The sequence below is a fragment of the Camelus ferus genome, chromosome 2, assembly GCF_009834535.1.
Source record: "Camelus ferus isolate YT-003-E chromosome 2, BCGSAC_Cfer_1.0, whole genome shotgun sequence".
NCBI classification, from domain to species: domain Eukaryota; kingdom Metazoa; phylum Chordata; class Mammalia; order Artiodactyla; family Camelidae; genus Camelus; species Camelus ferus.
The window spans coordinates 58,647,100-58,673,615 of record NC_045697.1 but is presented as its reverse complement, the minus strand read 5'-3'; the positions used below and the strand labels follow the sequence as shown (position 1 = coordinate 58,673,615).

Genomic DNA, 26,516 nt, shown 5'->3' with positions numbered 1-26,516 from the left:
ACTAATAGAGGGACTATTTCTCAACTCACCTTATAAGGCTGATGTAAAACCTAATGTGGACAAAACAAGACAGGAAATTGCAGGTGAATCTCATTCAGAGGCATGTGTACAACAGTCTTAAACAAAATATTAGCAAAGCCAACCCAGCAATGTCTAAAAGGAATACAACATACCCAAGTTGTGTTTATCTTAGAAATGCAAGGTTTTTAAAAAGCATTAGAAAAATCAATCTTATTCTCTACATTAACAGATCTAAGAAAAAAATATTGTCAGTAGATGCTGGAAAATAGTTTGATAGAACTCAACATCCATTCATGAAAATAACTCTTAGCATACTAGAAATAAAAGGGAGTTTGTTAACATGATAAAGAGCAAGTTAAAAAAGCTTAAAGCAGATATCAAATTTAATAGTGAAACAATGTTTCCCCTTCAATATTAGGAATAAGACAGGTGTGCCTGTTTTTACAATTCCATTCAATGTTATACTGAAGACTGTAGCACAGAAAGTAAAGTTGAAAAAAAAGTGGTGTTAGTTGAGTGACATGCAGCTGAATTAATTGAAGTGAAACTATTTTAGTAAATTTTTTAGTGGTCAAGGGAAATAAGCTAAAATGATCAGCCTCCTTTTATAGTGTACACTTATTAAAGGAAGAAAATACTTCTGCTTCTCAGATACACAAGCACGTGTCTGGACACACAAGCTGCTTTTGTTTTAAAGTGAGAAAAACCCAACTCAAATTGGCTAAAACTAAGAGAAGGAATTAGATGTCTCAGATAATTGAATTTCCAGAGTGAGGCTCGCTTACAACCTACAAGGAGGTGTTGTGTTCCATCAAGGCTCTATCTCAAACGGTCCCTGAACTCTGCTTCTGCTTGGCATCTTTTTCAGATACAGTTCTTGCACATGGCAACAAGATGATCACTGGCAACTTCAGGCTTATGTTTTTCATGAAGCTTAGGTTCCCATTGGAGCAGTCCTTCTCCCTGTTAGCACTAGCAAGTTCCAGGGGAAAATCTGATACGGTCTTCTGACAGGACCCTTTGAGTGACCCAACCTGGGTGATAAACTCACCTCTCAGATTTTAGAGGTATCAGAGAGGGTCAGCCCTATTGAATGTATTTAGAGCAGAATTAATTTTGAAAGCCATATATATCCTGAAACAAAGGAAACAAAGAAAATAGACATATAATTCTCACAACAAAACAACCATTTTAATTTATACTAGTAGAGCTTTTTTTTAATAAGCATGTATTTCGAGTCGTGTTTATTGCTTCTGTTTGTTTCCCCAAATATAAATCTTAAAATCCTTTACGAATAAGAATCAAAACTATAATCTCACTTGAGGCATGCTTATCAGATGTTTCCTTAAAGTCTAGAGGGAAAAAATAAGACTATATTATGCAAATTTTTCACCAAAATTGAGACATAATAGAAGCTAAGAGATTCATTTAATCATATATTAAGTTGTAATAATGAAATAGGATGACCATTTTACAAATGTGAATATATTATATCTGTCTCTTAAAGAGAAAGTGTAAAACCATGAAATAATATGGCATAACTGTGAAAAAGGTATTTCTATTAAAATGTAATATATCATATATTAAAATCAAACTCTATACTTATGTTATTTTATAAATATTTTCACTTCTATGATAATTTCTACTCTTTATAGATAACTATAATATAAATGCCTAGTACCTCCAAATTATACTAATGGTGCTTGCTATTCTTTGAGAGTAAAGCTAAATTCTAACTTTTCTAAATTTCTTTGATTAAGACTACAAACATAAAACTAGGGTAAATCTGTCAGAAATGAACAATTTGCACAAAGAGTTCAAATTTTTCAGCTGACAGCATTTTAGCACACAGAGGGGAGTTGTCAAAATTTCACTACAGGCAGTTTCATTCTATGCTATGATATATTTTAGAGTTTATTGAAAAGAATTAGGTGGTAAAATTCACTGTCGTCATCCTGAGAGAATATCAATATCCTTTTATTTCTCTTTGTGCCAATCTTGTTCTATTGTGCTTGGGTCACTCTGATCCCACTTTTGTAAGTCTATGCATATAATTCCTTTGCATGTAATTTTCCCAGTTCAGGTCTTTTGGGGTATATATTGATCTCTGTCAACTAAGTGAACATGCTGGCAGGTCCTGCTGGGCTGTCTTAATGAGAGATCCTCTCACAGATCACATGGACTGATGAAAAGAAAGAAGGGATCTGCCCTGATTGTGGGGAAGATACACATCTCCCTGTCCCTTTTCTTTGAAAAAAAAAGTTAATTTCATAAATGAACCGTGTATATATCGTAAAAAATCTCCTCTGAGTCTTCATTATCTTGCCTAACTATATCATTATAAACATAAAGAACTTCCTTGAACGCTGGACCTATAATGAATATATTTGAATTTTTCTACTCGTCTCTGAAGTAAGTTGAGGCACATTTAGTTTGCTATGACTGTATTACCCAAAGATCTCCTTCTGATCCTTCTATAGATATACCTTCTCTAAGATTTACTGAAAGGAAAAATGCCTAATGGGCTTCATTTGAGAGTAACACATGATGAGTAGCTTTAACTTTGAGATCTGTTGTCACACTTCTCCATTGATCACATTTATTCAGTAAAATCCAGGACCATTTCCGTATCCTGGACCCTTCCTTGAGGGTGGGGGCTCAAAGCAAGGGGTTAGCATTTTTTTGCCATCTACCTGTGAACCTTGTTTCAGGTACCATTAACATGCTTTACCATTCCTCTTTTTGAGTTAGTGTTGCAGTGGATGTTTTCTGATCTATGGGCAGGGAGGACAAGAAAATTTAACATACTATGTTTTTCTTAGCATGCTAGGAAAGTCTTTGAAGCAAAACTTTAAAAACATAAACACAGCAGGCCAGCTTCCTGGCTCTGTGCTCTAGGGAACAAACCTCTTTGTTGTGAAGACCCTGGTCTATACTTTTCCCCTTTGCTGCTTGGCTTCTGTGGTTCTAGAAGCACATTTTCACCTGCGAATTCTCCTTTGAAGTAATTCTAATACCACTTTTCAGGCACCATAACCTTTTATCCTAAACACATAATTTCAGTCTTTTCCTTTGTGGCATCAACTATTTTCAGTTCCATTATATACAGATAAATAATAGAAATATGGTGCCAATTTATCTAAGTTTTTTACAGTTTATCATAATAATGTAATTGCCACCTCCTTAATAATTATATTGGGGAAAATAAAACTAATAAAAGTACTTTAGAAGAGTATTTCTTAAAATAACTACTTTACATAAATGCACTGGGTTAAAGTCTGTATTGGGGGAATTGCCAGTTGAAATGGATACGCTGAGAGAGTTAACATAGTTATAAAATGTATAACATTTCTCAATTAATGAAAATTAGTTGCACTATGAATTTATTTCCATTTGTGAAAGAAATTTTCCCAGTTTTACTATTTACCTTGTTTATGATTTGAAGTGTAGCAATTTTAACATTTGTCTTAATTTGTCTTGTGTCAATGATGTGAATTTTCACCAGAAATGCCTTGAATTCTCACAGTGACTAAGACATTTGAGTGGGTCCTAGGTTGGAAGAGAAGACACAGAATCAGGAGTTCTTGGGCTTCCATCTCTCACGGAGTTGAGTATCTGAGTTGTCCTGTGTAAAGTCGTCACCAAATGTATTCATTTGGCTTACTCTTCCAATAAAGGCAGGTTAGAGAAGTGAAAGGGCGGTTCAGTTTTATCATTTATAAAGTTGTAGCAAATGTTAAAACAAGTTTAAGAAATCCTAGAAAACATTGAGGGTAGCCAAAATGTATGTCTTTGCACGAACGTGCGTGTAACTGTAAATATAAATATATGCACATACTTGCTATTCACATTTTTCGACATAGCACACAATTTCTGGAGAACACAAATTTTTGAGTATTTTATAAACTTTTATAACAGAAAATGAGTATAAAGCCTATTTCACCCTTTTTGTTTTCTTGGAATTTGATATATAGGCTGCATGTTGAAAAGGTTAAATAGTTGATACGTTCTTTTGATATTGTTTTGATAGGTGAATTTAATTGTAAGTATTTTTGTGGATTCAATAAATTAATAAACTATGCCCTTTATGCATTTTTGCCATAAATAAGAAACCCATGGGAACTCCTCATCTTTTTTTTCTCTCTTCAAGAGCACTTTATAATATGGTAAATCATATTTCCAAATATCACAAGATAATTAGGAGAGCAGACATGACAAATAACTTCAGTCTTACAGAGTCATAGTACCCACCTTGTGCTGGTTTCTCTGCTGGACTTTCCTGAGTCACTCAAGGAGATTTTACTCTTTAGTAATTAAAGTTATTTTTGTCTTTCTTATAGACAAAAAATAATTATTTATTGAAAACCTACTCTGAGTCACATACATATTTATTGGGATCCCTTTAACTTTAGCAAATGGGTTTTTTAACTATATCCCATAATTTTGTATCTCTAATTGTAAATTCCAAGAATAAGTAGTTCACTTATTTATTTCCAGCACCTGGTATCAGTCACTTAGTAGGCATTCATTAAATATCATCCTAATGAATAAATGACTAATTGAGGGAATTAATGAAAGCTCATTCACTGTTCCTTTCTCTTTTGCTGTTATTTAGGTTAAAGAGTTATTTTACCCAGTCTTTGCAAGTTCCAGGATGAATAACTGGTATAAAACTAACAATTGATAATTTATTTTAAAAATATACAATTTTAAAATGACTCACTTTGAACAAAGATATATCATCAAGAAGATCATATATACTTTTTATTACAATCCTGTGCAGAATATTCATTATATTCTTAAAATGTCATGAAGTATCTGAATATCAAGAAATGCAGCTGATACATAACAGAAATTTTGAGTCAGTATCCAAGCTGCCCACATTTTAATATCCCGTACCCAATCAGATTGTGAGTGTCAGCAAACGTGACAAAGAATGATCCCAGGTTGATCCAAAATTCTCATGTCTTAATTTCCTCCCTCCAAAAATTGGGTAATAAAAAAAAAAAACTTTTAAAAAGTAAGTTGTTTTTCATTACTTACATTTATCATTTTTGTTTGTTGATGAATAAGATGTCAGAAATGCACAACACAGCAATGAAATATCCCAAAAAGAAACATTTATTAAAAGGGTAGAAATGGTAGAGAAACTCATGTTTAATGAAACTTGATTCTGTACTAGACACTAGTAATCTTTGTCACTATTAATTTCATTTTCAGAGTAAATCTGTGACCTAGATAATTTCATACAAGTGTATTGACTTTTAAGTCTCCCTTTTATACAAAACTTTATTTTCCTTTAATACCCCATTGCTAGCCCTATTTTTCTAGCCAGCCAAGTTTCTACACTTTCTACATTTTCTCTCATAAAAAATTAGGGAAATAAAGGAGGAGAAGAGTTGAATAAGCAGAGCACAGAGAATTTGTAATGTGGTGAAAATACTAGTATCATACCATAATCATGGACACGTGTCATACATTTATCCAAATCCATATAACACCAAGAGTGAGCCTTAATATTATATGGACTTTGGGTGATTATGATGTGTCAGTGTAGATTCATCAGTTGTAACAAATGTACCACTCTGATTGAGGGCACTGATAATGGCTTTAGTTGTATGGGGATAGAGCATAATATAGGAAATCTCTGTATCTTTTTAAATTTGCTGTGAATTTTTAAATACTCAAAAAATAACATCTTAATAATAAAAAAAGATAAAGAAATAGTAGTATACAAAAAGGACACATAGATATGAGTCCTATAACTATTATCCTATGTCTCCCTCTGCCCTTAACTAGAGCACGAGCTTGAGTGAATTCTGTCTTGCCCAGACCTGTTTCCTCCTCTGTGAATTACGGGAGTTGGGCTAGATGATTTCTAAGGAAACTATTTCATCTCTTTGATTTTTGTTTTGCCTAGTAAACTATCTCATTATATAAAGTTGTGTTTTATGCTTATCATTTAGTTGCAATCACCAAGTTACTACATTTCCTTGAAAAATAGTCTCCTCTTTCTGATTAAAGGAATTTCGTGTTATCTGTGCCATTGGTGATATTTTAGGTCATGGTACATTCTTAATCATGTGATACAAGAATCTATATGCATTAGAAAGGTGTGGTTAAACAGCTGATGTTCTAGAATTATACTTTAGAGCAGGCTTGACAAAATGCAGAATATCAATGTGTTTCGATAAGGAAACAATTCAAAAAAAATAAATATATGTTACAGTTGTGTGTACGTGTGTTATAAGGGGGGAGAATAACTCCAGAAAGAGATACAAGATACTGGAAAGAGAGACTGCCTATGGGAAGTCATCAGGTTGATTAGATGCTATCATTTTGTCCCAGTTGAAAATGTACCATATCCATGTATTAGATGTTCAAATAATTAGTATACTTAATAAGAACAGGGTATTTTTAGAATTAAAATAAATACCAGTTATTGAGTTGCATATTAGTTTTCTGTCACTGCTGGGACAAATTACCACAAACAGAGGCTTAAACAATGCTACTTTATTACTTTACATTACTCTAGAACAGAAGTTTGACACAGGTCTCACCAGGCTAGAAGCAGTTCTTTATATAGACTCTGGGAAGGGTCCTTGTCTTTTCCAGCTTATAGAAGCAGCCCCTGTTCCTTGACTCTGGTCCCCTTCCTCCATCTTCAAAGGCAACAGTAGCTATCTAGTCTTTCTCACATTGCATCATTCTGACTTACTCTTCTGCCTCCCTTTTTGACTTTTAAGAACTGCTGTCACTACGTAGGATAATCTCCTCGTCTCAACTGTAAGCAAGTCTGCAAAGTTGCTTCTGCCATAGAAGTTAACATGTTCACAGATTCTGGGAATTAGAAAGTGGGCATCTTTGGAGGACCATTGTTCTATCTACCATAAGCTGTAAGCAAAATATCTGAGGTAACTTTAATTCCTAAATCAGAATCGCTCTGACAGAGAAGGAGGTTTATGGATACCCTCTTGGATGTCCTGTGCCAACTGACCAACTGAAATTATTGACCCCTGTGTTCATGCTAACATCACAGTTTTGCTCATTACGTTTGCCTATGTTTTTTTTTTTATAATCTAGCTTTTCACAACTCCCAACCCTGAACATTCACATCCTCAATCAAATAGGCCTGAATATTAACCACTCCTGTAGTAAAATATATTCCCCTTATTCTACTGAGTGCAAAACATGCACTAAGTACAAGGGTGATAAACAATAGCAGAGATGTGAGGGGGGGGGGGTGTCAGGGAAGGACTGCTTCCAAGGTCTTTTTTCTTTTTGCCAGCTTTTGGAAATCACAGTGATTAAAGGAGAGCTGTATTATTGAACCCTACCATTTTTAATGCCTCTGTTAAAATAAAATTTAAAAAAAAAAGTTGCCAGAAGAAGGCTAATATTTTTAACCTTTTATTAAGTAGAACATAATGTTTTGCTCATTGTTTGAGAAAAGTAATTTTAGAATCCTGATTGTTCTGTAATTTAGTCTTTTAGTAATGTAAACACTTTGTTTTAGGTTAGCCTGGAAAAGAAGAACTAAAAATTTCTAATGTTTCAGAAAGTTAGTATATTTGCCTCTCCCCACCCCGGTAGGTGTATTTATAGGATGTGGGGGCAGTGAGCTATATAAGAACATGGTCTCTGGACTTGGAACCTGATTCCCACACACACTGTTGTGTAACCTTTGAAAATGCACTTAGCTTTAAAAGCTTTAGTTACTGTGTTTTTAAAATGGGAAGCAATATTTACCTCACATGGTGCCTCTTAGTATTAGGCTCTTAGAAAATAATCATTTTTATTCATGTGATCTTCAGTTTTCTAATGTCATTCCTCTTTATTTTTGAAGGATTATAAAAAACTCGAAGTATAGGAAAGATAAATGCTCTGATATCTTTCTTTTTTCTATTCTCTTTCTAGTTTATTGTTGTAATGCTTGCTACAATAGGTTTTTGATACTTCAAGGAATAATTTTGAAGCAGTGCTTCCAAAATTCAGTGTTTGTCATTTTAACTACCAGGTCTATTTCATTAAGCTTGTGAAAGAAAGAAAACCATTTGTATGGTTTTATTAAATAGATTCTCCTGTATATCTGTGAGCACCTGGAATTCATCATCAGTATAAAACATTCCTCAGTCCAATACAATTTCAGCACTAAGGCCAGTGTGATTGAAAGGTTTCACTTTTTTTAGATTGACTGATTTCTTCCTGACAATTGCTTCATTGAATCTTACATTAAATTCATTTCACAATGTATCTTCTTAATTTTTAGGTATCATAATGGTATTGTGTTTTAAAGAACTCGTATTTTATAGATATATACTCATGTAATTTACAGAGGAAAGTATATGGTGTTTGAGATTCACTTCACCATATTCTGCGATGGTGGAAGAGGCATGGGCGGAGAAGGATGGAGCAATATAGCCCTACATTGACCGTTGTGGAAGCTGGGTGATGGGCATGTGTAGAGGCAGAAAACCTTTCCCTTCTTTCCATCTAGGCTCTTTGGACTAATAATTAAATTGACTTGAGAAAGATTAACAGGAGAAAAACAAATTTGATTTCATGTGTACTGGAGCCCTGTAAAGTATAAGACTTAAAGAAGTGACCAAAGCAGGAAGCCTTTATACCTCTTAGACACAGAAGCAATACATTTGTGAAGAACTGTAAGACAAAAGGGTTTGGGCTTGGGGTAGTAAAATAGTAAAAAAAGTAACAAGGTCTGTTTATGCAGCTTCCTCAGCCTTGAAATTCTCTGTCTCTGGGATAGTGATGCTTTCTACCCTCCTTCACCTGGGAGATTTATTTCCTGCTTTCAGCGGGACAAAGAAGGGTCAGTGTCTTCTTTGCGCCAGCTGTTTCTCAGGTAACTTTAATACAAAATAATCAATATGCCAAAGTGGCGTATTTGGGGGTGGCATATTCTGCTCCCCTATACATGTATTCTTTATCCTTTCTCTTTTGTACATTTTTGAAATGTTTTATTATTTCTTATCATCTTTGCTGCCCACCCTGCTTTGTGACTCCCTGCTCCCTATTCCTCTCACTCATCTGATCTGTAGGCTTCCTTCATATCCTCCCTTCTGCTGCCCCATGCCCACCACACTGTCACTGGACGACCACCTGCTGGTCCCTCAGTCTCTCTTCTCCCGGGTCCTGCTCTCCCCTCTCTTCACTTACCTCAGTTAGATGCTGTTGTTGCTCTCTTTTCTGTCACCTCTGTCAAGGTGCGTATCATACTTCACTGTAATTGCTGAACCCTGCATCTAGGCTGAGTCTCTCATTGGAGCATTATATTATCTTGCTCATGTGGTATTGGTAATACTGGCCACAGAGTGGGAGTGGGTACTGAAGAAATAATTGCTGAATGAAATACACACACACACACACACACACACACACACACACACAAAACTCAAGAAAGTTACCTTTGCTTCAAATTACTCCATCCATTTTCTGTATGGCAAGTAATATCCACTGGGGAGAAGACCATCCGTGACCTTTGTGCCTCCATCAGTGACTTCATATACTCAATAAGTCAAGCATGTAGTTGTTTTTCTGTTACTTCATATTTTACTAAAGTCACTGAAAATAAGGATGAGTAATAAGATGAAGTGAGAAAAGGAAACCAGAGTGAAAAGGTAGGTATTGGCAATTTTATAACTCTTTTCTTTGATGATTACTTTTGATTGGTGTTTATATCTTCACCTGAAAGCTTACTTTTTAAATGTCAGATGGTTATAGTCGGACTAGGATTTGAAGACAAAAAAGCAAGCTGTTGTAAGGCTAGGCACACCCAGTTTTTCATCAGCACAAAACAACATGTTGACCTCTAGTATTTTTTTTATAGATAGCTGAGATTATTTCCAAGCAAAAAATTAAACTTTTTATGAGGAGGCGTAGCTGCTTTCAGAGTATTAGAAAAACTTAGAAAAATTCCATATGCCATTCTTAAATGTAATTAGTATATGTTCCCATATTCCACATGGAATCATTATTGTAGAAGGGCAGAGAGATACAGAGATGTAACTTGCTATTATTCTAAAGCTTGTAAAAGGAAAATGATGATATTAAAAATCCGATGAGCAAAAATATGAGATTTATTTATTGTTTTTAAGAAAGGGGAGATGTCATATCTCTAGAGGAAGTAATCAAGATCAGAAGTTGAAAATTTAAAGCAAACAAACAAAAAAGAAGGCATAAAATCTGCCTAGAGAGCCGTAAACTATTAAAGTTGTTTACAGTACTGTATAGAAAATGAGGAGAATTTGAGTTGAAGTGTGGTATAACTGGAGAAACCAGTGGGGACTTTATGGTAATAAAATGTATTTTTACTTCAGGAGCAAAGTTGTGTTCATTTTCCCAATTATATATCACTGTATTTTATTTATGCCTTTTTTTACTCATTGGTCATTGGTGACATTATTAATAGGTCTATGACTATGTGTAAAATTTGAAATAAATGTATTAGGAAAAAGCATCTGATACCAGCACATTTCATTCTTTCATTCTTAATTACTAGAATTAGATTTGGGCTCTTATTTATACTTTTATCTTTTTACAGTTTCTCATAGAAGTCTGATACTATCTCCTGCCTTCTCTTGAACCCTTCAGATGCTATTCATGGAAATTAAATTAGGCCTTCCCTGCTTCACTCTAAAATTTCAACCTGCCCCCTGCTTCCACCTCAAATACCCTTTAACCTGTTCTAATGTGTTTCCAGTGCCCTCAGCATTTTACGTGTATAATATTATTGATGCATTTATTGTGTTAATTGCTTACTGTCTGCCTTCCCCTACTTAAGAGTGCGGGTTATCATTTATTTTCTTGTGTGGCGTATGCCAACAACCTAAAAAGGCACCTGTCATGTAGTAGGCACTCAAGGAATGTTGGTTGATGAATGAAAGAATGAATTACTAATAATAGCTAAAAATTAAGTACTCTACTGTATACCAGTTGCACATAGAAATTAAACAGCTTCATACTTGCTGGCTAATAACTTAGATGCCTAAATAGTTCTATGGCAGAAATGTGGCAGAGTTCGAATACCAGCACAGGCAGTCCTGTTTTCCAAGCGTGATCTTACCTGTTATGCTAAGCTTTCTAGACATGGCTCAATGGGGAAAAAGTACATATTTTTATAAATAAATAGTTTTCAACTCTTTTAATGTCTCAACACACTTGAAAAGTCATGCCCCACACACCTTGAAAACAGCGACTTGCTAGGTAAGGCTTCAGAGGTAAGAGAGGGTCGAGGGCAGTTTTCTGCAGGCTAGCTGCGTGCCCTTTCTTACTGTCCTCAGACGTCATTCTTGACAAACACCACCTTGATTTGACTTTTGAAAGTCACCAATTTCTCAAGATTTTAGGTTCCTTATTCTAAAATGTAAGTTTGGGACTATAAGCTAACAAATATCTTTCTCTCTTCAAATTCTGTGGTTCTGATTTCTGTGCTATGATGTACAAGTAAAGTATTGACAGTAGAAAGAGAAAAAAAAAAGCCTTTTCCTGTACCTTATGCTGATCAAGCCTTTGCTGTATTTGAACTTTAGTAGAAATTGCACCGGATTCCTCAGTGAAATAGAAATTAAATAAAAGTTCAAAAAGAGATTGAAGATAGAAAAATAATGGCTTTTCCAAAATCTGTAATGGCCTTTGGGTTTTGCAATAATGCTGGATTCTACTGGCAAGAACTCTTAAAAATTCTGCCTCTTTGGCATACCTAACACTGGATAGTTCACACATTGCCCCTTCAGAATGTGAGCTGCTCTTCCTTTGTTTTTGTTTTTTAGCCTAGATCATTTTTCTCCTACTTTCTTGATGTGGATGAACTATATAACTCCTGACCCAAACCCTCTGCTTTATCTTTCTGTGTTCACTTGAGGAGATTGTTCCCTTCCCAGATTTTCAGTTACCTTAATTATTTCAAAATCTCATCAATCCTGATTTAACTACACCATCATCTAAAAACAAACAAAGCAAACAAGCAAAAAAAAACTTTAAAAAAAAGTCTTTATGAAGCCCTCATACACTCCTAATGAAAAATAAAATGGTACAGCTTCTTTGGAAATCAGACTGGCAGTTTCTCAAAATTTTACATAGTGTTTACTATATGACCCAGTAATTCCACTTTTAGGTATATATATTCAAGAAAAATGTAACTTATGTCTGCACAAAAACTTGTATAGGAAGGTTCATAGCAGCATTATTCATAATAGTCAAAAGGTGGAAATGACCCTCAAAATCCATCAATTGATGAATGATACAAAAAATATGGTATTTTTAATGGAATATTATTTGGCAACATAAAAGAATGAAGTACTGATTTGTACTACCTGAAAAAATTAAATTGAATAAAGGAAGTTGAGCACAAAAGACTATGTTTTTTATTTACCTGAAATTTACCAAACAGGTAAATCTATAGAGATGAAAAGCAGATGAATAGTTGCCTAGAACTGGAGTTGGAATGAAATGGAGAGTGACTGCTATGCTAGTAAACAGGCTTCCAATTTCTAATGGTCTCAAGTTGATTGTGGTAGAAGTTGCACAGATCTGTAAATATACTAAAAATACTGAATTGTATACTTGAAATGGGTAAATTGTATGATAAGTAAATTACGTATCAGTATAGATATTTCACATAAATGTAAACATATGTAGGTAGATATATGTACATATACAAATACATACAGTGACATCTTTGTGCAAATGTATCATTCACCTAGACTAAAATTTGAATAAAATCTAACTCATAAGCTTCCCACATTGCCATTATTCTTCTAGACTCCTACGCAGTAAACCAAGAAACCTTTTTCCTTCCCCCTTTTTAATTCTTTGTAATTATTTTTGAAATCTATCAGTAAACAGTGCTTATTTCTTTGGTAATTAGTTTGTAGGAAATTAAAGGTAAAATGACAGGTGAACAGTAGCACCAGGAAATTTTAGTGGCACCTAAAATGCATATCCTATAAATTCAATCTTTAAAATTTAAATTCTGCAACACAAAATAATTAAGAACAAGAGTATATAGATGAATTTTAACCTGGGGATATATTTCTTACAAGAAACAAAGATCACAGAACATAACTAAAGTGTTATTTTCAGTATATCTAGCTCTAAGGAGGTAGGAAAGTCAGAGTCAATAACTAATAATTACAACAATAACAATCAAAAAAGTTTAATGACAGATATCAAGCAAGTTCAGAAATTTCATTCAAAATGGGGAAAATAGAATACTTAAACAATGAAATATCCTTACAACCAAAATATAGAAAACTTCAAAAAACAGTTTTTTTCCTATTTATTGAAAGGCAATTCAAACAAAAGGCAATTCATTTAAAACATATGAAGACAAACTATATTAGATGTTTATTCTGAAAATTATGGAAGTAATGTAGTTCTAATAAAATCTCAATATGACTGTTTTGCTTTAAAAATTAGAAAAGAATGCAATAAAATTCAGAAGGAAAAATGAGCAGGTATGTATCTTTTTAATTTGAAAAAGTAAGGGCAAAAATAAAAACAGCACATCACATATTTAGATACATAAAGCTGCAGTTACAAGGACCAGGCAAGACTAGTAGAAGACAATTATGGTGGAAAATGTGTCCGAATTTTAAAAATATGTGTTTGTGATGCTTTTTACCTCCCTATGCTCTTTTTGAACTGATTATATTTTTTATTGTTGAACATTATTCACCATAAAGTTTAAGAGAAATGTTTATGGAAGTTATTTATGGTTTTAACTGGAGTTTATTATTACTATTATTTTGCAGTTATTCATAATGTTCTTTCTTTATTTGCTGTCTGTGTGCTGCTAGGTGGGGCTGTGTACCCACCCAGTTGGTTGCTTGTCTGATGCCTTCCAGTACTGATACCTACAGGTTGGTGGGCGGGACCAGGTTTCAGTGCTAATAGGCTAGAGGGAAGGTTCCAAAATGGCACTTACCAACACCAGTGTCCACATAGTAGAACAAGCTCCTAAAAATGGCTGCCACCAATGTCTGTGTCTCCAAGGTGAGCTTCAGGTGCCTCCAGCCTCTTCTGCAGGCTTTCCAAGGTCAACTGATGGGTCTGACCCAGGCTCCTTTCAAATTACTCCTTCTGCCCTGGGTCCTGGAGCATGTGAGATCTTATATGCTCATTAAAAGTGGAGTCTCTATTTCCCACAGCCCTCTTGCTCTCCCTACAGTAAGCCCCTTTTGGCCTTCAAAGTCAAATGTGCTGGAGGTGTGTCTTCCCGGTACAGGTTGGGGAGCCTGAATGGGGGCTCAGGCCCCTCACTCCCTGGGGAGAACCTCTGTAGTTGTAATTATCCTCCCCCGTGTGGGTCATCCCCCAGGGGTATGGGTCTTGACTATATACCAGGACTCCACCCCTTCTACTGGTCTCATCGTGGTTCCTTTTTTATATCTTGAGTTGTGGAAGATTTTTCCTGCTGGGTTCCGGTCTTGGCTGTCAATAGTTTGCTCTGTAAGTAGTTGTAATTTTGGTATGCCCATGGGAGGAACTGAGCTTAGGGTCTTCCCACTCCACCATCTTGGCCAAACTCCTTTTTCAGTCATTCTTAAAGGGGAGAAGGTGGAACTTTGAGAGACACTGAGTATTTTTTCAAACTATGCAGACCTTTCCCCATATTCCCATATGCCCAACCTGATAAAGAGCAGTTACTGCCCTGAGAATTATTGCCTCATATTTATCTATTTGTTAGTTAGCCTTAGTTAGAAATAGTGCCTATTAAAGTAGGTTTTATTACCCTTCATGTATTTCTGTGGAGATAAATGTGTGCATACCACTGATCTAAAGTAAAGCAGAAATCTTTAAGGATTGGATTGGTGTAATCAATCAACAACATTCTCCATAATTCCTAGTTTTTATTCTGTGGGTCAGAAATTTCAGTCACCAAACTGAAATCCATTACTGCATTTCTCACCTTTCTCTAAGACTTAGAATCCGCTGTCAGTTTTTACCACCGTGACTTTCCCTGCCACACCTCTTCCTGCAGTTTGGTGGATTTCTCCTTGGAGAGAGAATGGAAATGATTGCACACCAAGTTCAGGACGTGACTACCAATCCTCCCCACCCCATTCCACTGGCTCTTTGATATCCCCATTCCCCTCAAGGGACTGCACACTGGTCCTGTGCTGCCTACAGTATCTGTGTTGAACACTCTTGAAGTTACATGCTTATCCTAAGAAAAGAGACACGTGTGGCATTTAAAGGGACTGTTTACTTCATTCTGAATGTCGGGGTGACAGTTCTAAAAGCAGTTGCCTGTCAGAGTTTAATCACTAAATCTATACACATTATTTGCAAGTTTAGTGTACCTTCTTTGAGACAAATATTATGACAGATGAAAGCACTTCAAATTTGGAGTCAAATGCTAGCCTTGCTATGTACTAGCTGCAAGTTAGTTACATAAGCTCTGCTTGTTTCTTTGATTTTAAAATATGTAGACTAGCATAGTACCTGCCTTTAAATTCTTATAGTGATATTGGCTGCATAAAAGGAGATGATGTATGTTTGAATGCATAGTGGTTATTATATGTGGTGAAAGCCATGTTCCTTGATTAGACATGAAATCAATATTGTTTTATATGCTGAGATTCTTTTCAACCAGTGTAGAGTGAAAGATTCTTATTTTCATTTTACATGATTGATAAAGTTTCAAACCAATTCATTTGCAATGCAATGACACTGGACCTTAAAAATAAAAATGCATTTGCAACCAAGTTTGCAACATAGGTAAACATCAGGTGTTTTTGCAATTAAGGATAATCTGAAGATTTTAATAAGCTATATTACACATGGACTGCTAACAATGCATAGTCACCGTCTTAACTTCTTTCGTAATGGTGCTTTTAGTATTCCACTGAAACATGGCCAGTGAATGCACAATATTCTTAGTTACCATTATGAGGGGCTCTGTGTATTACAGCCTCTCCACTGTGTCTGCTGTTAGCTAGAAAAATGCTGGGAGCAACAGCAGCTACTATCAACAGGGAGCCATATTAATTATTTGAAATGTGCCTCATAAGAGGAATCAGCAGAGTTTATTACAAGTCGAATATTACTTGAAACGGGAAGGTTACTCTAACTGTTATCATAATCTATGTGTCATTAACTTTCCTTGTTTAGGAAAAGAGATTAACACCCCTGTTAATTGCTATAGTAAATGTATAAAGTATAACTGCATATTCCCATTGTAGAAAGAAGGTAGTGTGTTTTCTACTTGTACCCAAACCTTTTTATATAAAGTAGGTTTAGAAATTGAACTCTAGTTATGCTTTCTTGCCTCAAAATCCTAATTGCTTACTGGATCATAGGTATACAAACTATATAGCTACTTTGAGCATTAGAAAATCTGTTTTTAAGCTGGCTTTTTTTTTTTTTGCAGTCAGCATTTTGGCCTTCAAATCAATTTTAACACTTTTTTAACTCATAAGACAGAAAGTGTATTATTGCAGATATGTATGTGTGCTGGCAAAGTGCTTTGCAAAAAACAGAGGATGAATCCATCTACCTGTTTTTTATATTGTGGTTAGTTACTATTTTTTCATCAAATATAATCAGCAATAGGAGTAGTTTTCTTTTCAAATACAGGTAAAAAATACTTAAAAAGCAAAGTAAATCATAAAAATAAAGTGTAAATTCATTAGGATCGTAAAGTTGTCTAAGTGCTAATCATAGCGTTATCTGATGGAGAGGACAGTCTGCAGATTCTTTATTACTGATCTGCTGTGAAGTAAATGCAGAAAGGAAGAATGTTTACAAACACTTAAAGTAAATTGATTGAGTACTTAATTGCTGTTTAATCTGACAATGAAACCAAGGTTTTTTATTTGGCATGTCTTTGTTTTTAATTTTTCCACGTCATTTTTCGTGTCAGTCATTTTTATTGTATTTCTTAAAGTTTCACTCTACAATAAATTTGTGATTTAACAACAGCAACAACAAAACTAGATGGTTTGAGGACTGATTTAATTGGTTGATGTTTAGATGGCACACAATGATTCTATGTTTGGATAGATCTGCCTGCACTCTTCAGCGTGGAGAGAGATGATGTGACATCATAAAAAAAAAAGTAAAAGACATAATGTCTTCTTAACATTTATTTTTGGGTCCACAGGGCAGGCACATCATGGACAGGTATCGTACATCTCTCCACCAATTCACCTTGACTCTGAGCTAGAAAGACCCCCTGTTAGAGGTGAGTTGTTGTTTTCTTTTTTTACTTAAAGGAAAAGAAACTCTATTCATTCCTTGATGAAGGCCTTGATAAATGTGTATTTTACAATGCACTGCCTGTTTACAAAACAGGAGGAAAATGGTATGTCAGGACTATGATAACAGAAAGAGTAAGTCTTCTTTATAAACTAAGATGGGAAATGTTGTTCTGAGAAATGTTGGTAAACCAACAGAAGAAATAGGGATCCACAGTGGAAGACTAGTTGAAAATCAGCCTAGATTTAGAGATGACCAGATAATCATTCCTTTTTTTATTGGAACTGTCTTCTACTACTATCCTTTTATTTTATTTTTTAAAATAAATTGAAATATCTAAATCTAAGTCACACTGACAATTTCCTTGCAGAGTGATATTTTATATTATATTGTTATTCTATTTAAAAGTCATTTTAGTATTGATACGATAATTTAGCTTTAAAATATATAGATTAAAGTTATATATTTAAATTGATGCCATCTGTGTAAAGATTTTTAAAAATAGCCAGTCATACAAAATAGGAGTTAAAAGTAACATTTATTATCTCATAATCTAAATATAGAATGTATCTTTCTACTTTAAAAAATAGTGATTTTTTAAATGTTTTGTAATGTTCAGAGTGATGTAAAGTAGACACGACTTTTGATTTTATAAATACCAAATACCCTAATTTAAATTTGATTAAATTTAGTTAATTTTTTGGTTTAAAGTAATACAGTATATTTTCTTTAAAAGCTATTATATCTGACTTCCATGAGCATGTTTTCTGTACATGCTATTTCCTCTTCCAGGAGTCTCTTACCTTTTCTACCCAATAAGTTTCTGCCAGTGTTTCAATGCTCTGCTTATCTTCAGTTCCTCCATTAAGCCTTCCTAGACTATGTACTAGACAGGAGCTAAGTGCACGCTTCTATCCTCCAAATATCTCCGGTGCTTGCCTCAGTGATTACACCTAAAACATTGCATTTTATTTTTTAGTGTGCTTGTTTCCTTTTCTCTTCTGTAATGTCCTTGAGGGCAAAGAGGGCTATAATTATTATTTCTCCTCCAGCCACTGGTCTGTGCTTGGCCCATAATAGGAACTCACAATGATTTCTGTCTAAGTGACTGAAAGTGAAGGTGACAGCCTAGATTCTGAAGGATGCATCCTCATTTTCCAAGAAGAAAACAGCAGGGACAGTTAGAGAATCTCACAAAGAGGAAGCAGAAAAAACTATGGTTATATGAAGGTTGTGGTATTTTTCAGGAAATGTGCTGGGTGCGCAGTAAAATGGGCGTAGTTCTAGAGGAAGAGACTGGAAAGATGTAATGAGGTAGATTGTGGAAGATTCTGTATCACATGCCAAGGAGTTTGTATTTTATCCTCAGAAAAAATCATGAAATATTTTTAATTTTTAAAAAAATTTTCCCAAGTTAGTAGAGTATTACATCATAACATTATCAGTTCTTGATATGAGAAAAATACCTCTGAAGTCAGTGTAGATGATGAGAGATTGGCAGAGGGAAGCTGTTTCAGTAATCCAGGTAAAAGAAGAGTGGGAAATTAGTTAGAAGTGTGTTGGCAGCAATGTCAGGGCCTGAGAAATATTTTGAAGAGATGTGGCATTGACTGAACAGATACAGGGGAAAGAGCAGAAATGCTTCTAAGATTTCTATATTGATTAACTGCTTGGATGCTTATGACATAATTCCTCATCATGAGGAATAGATGAATTTTAAATGGATGCCTTGTTTTAGACATGTTAATGCTTAGTAGAATGTTGTTCCTGTCAAAGATTTATGCAAATTGATGGCTTTAATTTAATTCTTCACGTGATCCCAGTATGATTTGGAAAGAGTACTGTACAATCATGGATAGGATAGTGTAGTAATCTACTCTAAAAGTCAGTGGCTTAAAACAAGAAACATTTTTATAGTTCTCAGAATTCATTAAATTGCATCTGTGGTGACTTGACTGAGGTTGGATGTTTAGTAGTTAAGCAGGCTGATGGATTTTTCAGGGGAGGAAACTCACTTACATGTTTGGTTGGTAGTCACCTTGATGTCATCTGGGGTGATGGCCATATGGCTGTCACCTTCCAGCCCACTAGCCCCTGCTCATTCCCATTGTGACAGGATTCCTAGCAATAAATAGGAACATCCCAAAGTTCAAATATTGTTCAAGACTCTGCCTGTGTCTTGTTTGCTGTGTCCCATTAGCCAAAGCCAATCACACAGCCAACTCCAGACTTAAGAAATAGACTCCATCTCTTGATGGAGGAACCACAATCCAGAGGACCATGGATACAGGAAGGAGAGGAATTTAGGGCCATTTCAACCAACCATAGCTAGGCAGACAAAGAGTAAAATAAATTTAGAATGAAATAAGACAAACACTGAATGATAAAATGAAGGGCTTTAGAGCCAATAAACTTAAACTGGGAGTTCTAGACCTTTCTTACCTTTAGTTTCCTTAACTACTACACAGAAGATCAGAAATAAGAACTCCACAGTGTTTTTGTGAGGATTAGGGATAATATAGAGTCTGGCATCTGGTAGGCCCTAGATAAAATGTGGCTGTTACTATGTACTTGCAGGTTTGCGGCTGTGGCATATGGGAAGGAAGGCCTGCCAGGCAGCCAGGCAGCCCTGCATGACCTGAAGCAGCTTCTGTCTGTCACCTGTAAAACAAGGATAATGTCACCCTGGCATGTTTATAGGGATGATTAAGTGAAATAGTTAGTGTCAAGTTCCTGGCAAATACCTGACATAAAACTAGACCCTAAAGAGTTAGTAGGCAGGTAGGCATTATCACGAGCTTTGTTTTAAAATACCATCTTAGTAAAAGTAGTCATGGTATTGACCTGTGAAAAATGAGTCACTAGAATCCAACAATGATCCCTGCTTGATATTTGCCTCCAATTGTGCTCTCTATGTTAGAATGATTGTCTTGTTAACTTGTAGTTCTCACATTGTTCCTCTACATGCAGTGACCCAAAGACCCTTCTAAACTGGTCTGTGATTAATACAATTGCAGTTATAGTTATTAGCTCATGTGCCACAGTCCTGCAATTTTCAAAAAAATAAGGACATTTATTAGATAAATAAAAGTTTGTATAAATCACTGAAGTAACATTGCAGAAGACTTGCTTTTTTCCTTAAAATTATCTAATATTTCATTTAAAAACAAATATTGGAAATGGTATAGAGTTGGAAATATCATTACTTTGAAACTACAAAACATTTCCTTCGAACTTCCAACTATCACCTCCTCATCTTCATTTACTATTTTTAATTATACTGTACATTTTTTATATTTATAATGTAGTCAAATTACACAAATGACCCATACAAATATCTATATCTATATAGAGAGAGGATCTGTCATGAGTATTACAAGTTTTTAATTGAATGTATGCAATATAAGATAAATTAGCTTCTTTAAATAATTTGGAATTCTATCTCTAACAATTTTTCACAAGATTATATAGTAGTGTCCTTTGTACTACCTGAAAACCAACATTAGTGAACTCTTTTAGCTTTCCTTTTTCTATTTTTCTACTATAATTTTATACATACTGAGAATATGAGAGCTATGTTGTGATATCCTCCTTTCCCCACTGACCTACAGCTCTCTGTATTCTCTTCCTTTCCCTTCCTGTACCAGTTTTCCCTAGTGTATATGCATGTTAATGTTTCAGGAATTATTGCTTAACTTAGTAATCCTGTGCATTTTTCAGACTTCATTACATTTTTATGGAAAAGTCACACTTAATTGTTTTATTGTCTTCAAGCTAGCAATACAAAACAATATTTCAAAATGTATTAATGTAGTTATCAATATTAGCACAGGGAATTTTTCAGTAGAAAGTATGAATTATCTAATATACAGTTGCACCGTCAGATTGCTTCAGATATTTTGCTGTTTTATTATGTTCTCATCTGAAATATTTTGGATTACTTGATAATCCAAGTAACAGTGATTGTGCTTTGAGTATTTGAGACAGTAAACTAAATATTGGTAACTCTGACATTGTGTTTTAAGCCTCTATTTTAAAAACTAATTACATAATTATTTTTCATATAGATAGATGTAGATATAGATATATATTATATTTTCATTCCTTTTTTTGTCCCCTCAAGTTCTATATAACCTGTGAATCCACATGTCACCATGCTACCCTCCTTGCAATTCTTTCAATTTCTTTCACTTTTGCTCTCATCTTTTTTTTACGGAAAAAATATTTTGTGAAATTGATGCATTAGTTCGCCATAATATATTTCTTCTTTGGTATTGTGCATTTTAATTGTGACCAACATGCTTTTAGTAACCTTACAGAATAGCAGCAAGCTACCAAATAACTTTGAATAAAATGTTGAAATCTATATTTCAAAGTAGCTGAAGTATATAAATTCAGTGACACTTACTGATGTGTCACTGAATTTCTTTAAATCTAATGTGATCATACATGACATTTGGTCACATAATTTATGCTTCTGATAACTTTATATACATTCTTCAATTTACAGATTTTGCTACTGAATAAGGGTGTAAATTTCAATAGTTTACTAGTACATTAATGTCACAATACATTACAAGGTAATTAACCAGAGCTGCCACTATAAATAGAAAAATAGTCACAGCCCTCACTATAAACTACTTAATAAAAATAAGATCCTGAATCAGCATTCACCATTATAATAATTTTTCTTGCCATACGTCTCATTAATCAGGACTTAAAAAAATTAGCTTCATCTAGAAGCACTATTATTTTTAAGCCTTTCATTATTAAAAGAAGTTTGTTACAATTTTGTACTTAATTTAATGGGATTGATTATATATTTCTGTATGCAAATAAACTCTACATGCTTTTCAGACGTATTTCCTAATTCTGTATATTATAATTGGAAATGAAAGCCTACTTTGGTAGTTTTGTAGTAGATTTGTAAATAAGCACCACAGATTTCTTAGCAGGGCTCATTAGGATTTGCAGTTCTGAAGGACACGTGTCCTCACCAAGGATCCTTTCTCCTCAACTTACATTTTGCTTCCTAATTTCTCACAAAATACCCTACCCAGGAATCATGTCTATATTACAGGCAGAATGACTCAATGAAGGTGTTTGGGTGGGATTTGTTTTGGAAGCTGAATCAGAACCCTAAGCAGAGGTGAATATTTAAATGCAGATATACCAGTCAAGGGCATACCTTCAGTTGAAACTGTGTTTTGTCTTGGTTTTGTTTCATTTCATTGTTTTTCTATACACTTTATTGACAGCCTCAGCAGTCAGTGATAGAGCACTACCTGTGAATTCTTCCCATCACTAGGAATTTAGATAAGTTCCTGTCAGTAACCAAGGAAAGACATTAACTTCTGAAAAATGTCTTCCATTTATATTGCTAAGGATGATATTTTGAATATTCTGCTAAATAAAAATTTGACAGTTATCAGATACACTTCACCTTCCAATATGGAAAATCACTCATAATAAAGCTGGTGAAAACTGTAGTGTATTTATTTTGTACAGTATTTTGTATAATCTTCTTTTAGGTAAGGTCTTATATTTGATCACAAATCTAATACTAAACACTAATTTATACATTTGCTAATTGTTGACAGTTACAGTTTCTACTCCAAGAAAAAGCTAAAATATTTGGGCACATTTGAAAAACTGCATCTATTTTTTAAGCTGTTTTTTCTATAATAATATGAGTAATATAAACATGATTCCATTGGCAGATAATCAGTGAACTAGAATAATGCCAGGCGTTATTCCATGTGCAAACTGAATTATATTCAGCAATCTACACACCAAAAATATTTTTTTTAGATCAAAATAAACATGATCCTGCCTGGGGCATCTGTATTAAAAATAGGCTATAGCCAAAGATTTAGCATCACAAATTTTAGACATTGACACACAATATTATTTAGTGAAATACAAAAACATTTTAAATTGATTAAAATGAAATAGGAGCAAGATACCTGGCATTCTTATTGAGGAGTCTCCAAGCTTATTCTTTAATATGCTATGGTGGTGTTTTTCTAACTTACCTAGTTAGTTAGCAGATATCATGTGGTGGAACATAATTCTATATCTTTATCCACTCTTAACCCGTGGTGATAAAAATTAAACTTGCATATAACAGAGTGCTTTGACCATGTTAAATAAACATCCTTTTCCTACACTTGCAAGTGCCAAACATTGTTTTGCTCTGTTTAAAATACTCTGTGAACACCTACAAGATAGAAGCTTAGTGTATAGCTTGTTATTATTAATGGTGAACACCACTCCCGTTCATTAAGTATTTATCTTGTGTCAGACACAGGAAAAAATATTTTATACACATTGTCTCCTTTAGTCTTACAAGAATCTTACCACTTTTTTCATTCAGACTTCCTTATCATTATTCCACTTCTAGCATCAAGCATACTACTATAATACTATATAGTAATAATTGAATTTGGGTTGAATTTAGTTGAAGCTAAATTCTAAACTTGATAGTAAAATGTACTCTTTATTCAGTATTGTTAGGAATATGCAGTGAAGATTTTGTAAATTGTAACATACTTAAAAAATATAAATTATTGTTTAAAAGCCAACATTTATTATTTGAAATAATTTAGCACATTCCTGCAGGCCCCTTGTGGAATATAAAATTCATGTGTTGAGAATAATTATTCCAGAGAGTAGTGTGATGTGGTAGTTTATCACATTAGGTTCCTAATCAGCTTGTCTTGGTGATCTCTCAGTGAGCCTGAATGAGAAGAGAGCTTGTCTGAATTCTGCTTCCCCACTGGCTGATGGAAAGATATTCTTAAAATTCAAAAGGTATTAAATAGAAGTGTGATCCTGTTGTAACCTGAACAGTTCACCTTCAGATTCGGTGTGCTTGATGGCAGATCCAGTGAAAATGATCCTTGACTAGAGTAGGATGGTTCCTCCGTGGAGCTGTCATTCAGGGAGTAGGGACGTCTCCAGGATTAGGATGTCTCTAAGAAGCTGTGACCAGGGCTCAGTTCTCTGTACTTCACACCTCCGTACAGCTCTCCACCGCCTAGCTCTCTGTGTCCCCTCCTAAGACTGCTCACTGGCCCAGCTCTCCACAGATTTGCTGCCTTACATTCCAGTACTCCTCTTTGTCTTATTTTGGTTTTAGTCTCACTCAGACAAATGGGAGCATAGCTGCTTTAACTTGTTCAGGGAGAAAACATTTAGTATTTTCTAAATGCCACTACTTTTTTACAGTGAGGTATTGCTAGTCAATAATAATAACAAGAATAATAGCTAGCATTGATTACTCAAGTTAACTTTAAATCATGTGTTCAAACTAAAAATTACCTATATGATTCCCTCTCTCCCAGTTCCTAAAGAGAGCCAATCATAACATTCTTCAGGATAATTTCAATAATTACCACCTTTTTGAGTTGACATGATATGAACACTTACTATTTATACTTAAGACTTGTGCCGAGCTGTTAAGCACTTGACATGAATTATTTCATTAATTTCTTGAATCCCATGAATAAGTTAGTGTTATTTTGATAACTTGTGAATGAAAAAACTAAGACATCGAGAGTTTTTTTAAACTTCATAAAGTTCAGGCAAGTGTAAAGTATTGAAGCCAGGATTCAAACCCAAGCATCTATAAAATCTGGTTTGGCAGTTTTTCATTTGTACTAAAGAAACAGTGACTTAATTTCCAAAACTACATCCTATAGCAAGTAATTAGTAATGAAACATATTACCAGCAAAGGATGGGGCATATGACCGTCCAGAGTATAGTATTTTTTTTAATTCCTCACTGTTTCCATTATTCATCTCAAGAACACAATATGGCACAAGCAGTGTGAACACTTATGTACACTACTGCCCAGTGACAAATTTTTTGTGTCTGTTGTCTTTTTTTATAAAAATAGGATATCTTTATTCTACTACCATTCTGTTACCTTTTACTTTTTTCATAAAATGTCTTAATGGTTTTTCACAAAAGAGATACCTAAAATCATACCACAAAAAAGTAAGTCAGACATTCTTATAATGTTTCACAAATTGTATATAAATTAATGTACTAAATTTTGTTATACTTTATTTGTGATAAAATGTCCTGTTTTTGTGTTTTTCAGTATTTTCTCTGCAAAATGGTTATTATTTATAGAATCACCAGAAAGTTGTTTTTATACCTGTATACTCAAAATAATTGCCTTACTGCCAGGAGCAGACAGCTGGCTGATAGCTGTGTGTCAGGCCACCACCAGAGCCTGAGATGGGGTGAAAAAGGAGTCGACTTGACCTCCAAATATAACTGTCACCTGCATCCCCACCTGCTGAATGCCCACAGCTACAAGGTTCTGATTTTTTGATGCACCCACACAACACATGCATACACACACACACACACACACACACACACACACACACACCACTCAGGAGTAGTACCTTCTTTAATATAATTCTAACTTGACAATAGATTTAGAAGATAGGTATGATAAAAATAAAATGTACAGTAAATCCTCAATATTCAAAATATCTTTTAGAGTCAATTGCCTGAGATTAGATAAGATCTCTTTTCTCTAGATTCATCTTTTATATGTGGATGGAAGGAGTTGAGACTATTACAGATAAAACATCCTCCTACACATCACTATCACAAGAATGGGGAGAGTGAGGATCTTGTTTCCTTAAATTTAAAAGGCATATGCTTCTGTATGGGAAGCAGCTGACTTTGAGTATTGTCCATCCCATAATACGCCAAACAGCATTGCCTTCTAAAAAGCACTTGGCTCCCTCAATACTAAGAAGCACTTTTCTCTTTGTTAGTTATAGCTCTGGGTCCAGCAATTATTTCCAGCTCTTAGGAGACCAGCAGAAAACTTCCCTCACTGAAACTAGGTTCTCCTATTAAGTTTGGCATCAGATTCTCTGGGATAGAATCACAAGGAAGTATGCAGCTGCAATTCTAATCCTTGGATTTAATCCTAGTAACCTGAAATTGCTAACTATATGATCATGGACAAATCCCATATCCACAGCAACAACCTCTTTCCCAAGATTGTTTAATTATCAAATCCCAGATATGCTACTATATGTGGATGTGCTTCAGACCCTATGGAATGCTATACAAATATTGTTTAGTATAATTTAGCAGCAACACTCTATTGCTCTAGTCTAAAACTCAGTGTAGCTCATACATAAGATCAAGAAAATGAGTCCTCAAGAGAGTTTGCAATGTTTTCATCCTCCTTAAATCCTATTGGCTTAATTATGATACTGTTTCATGTTTAAAATAATGA

General features: G+C 34.5%; 1 protein-coding gene across 11 annotated transcripts in view; it reads left to right on the top strand.

The window, feature by feature from the left end:
* ADGRL3 (adhesion G protein-coupled receptor L3) overlaps nt 1–26,516 on the top strand; it is a 560,304-nt gene that overhangs the window by 230,232 nt on the left and 303,556 nt on the right. For all 11 annotated transcript variants that reach the window (XM_032459457.1, XM_032459461.1, XM_032459445.1 and 8 more), the window contains one exon: nt 17,147–17,227. In XM_032459457.1, coding sequence (XP_032315348.1) covers nt 17,147–17,227 — 81 coding nt within the window. The remainder of the gene's footprint in view (nt 1–17,146; nt 17,228–26,516) is intronic.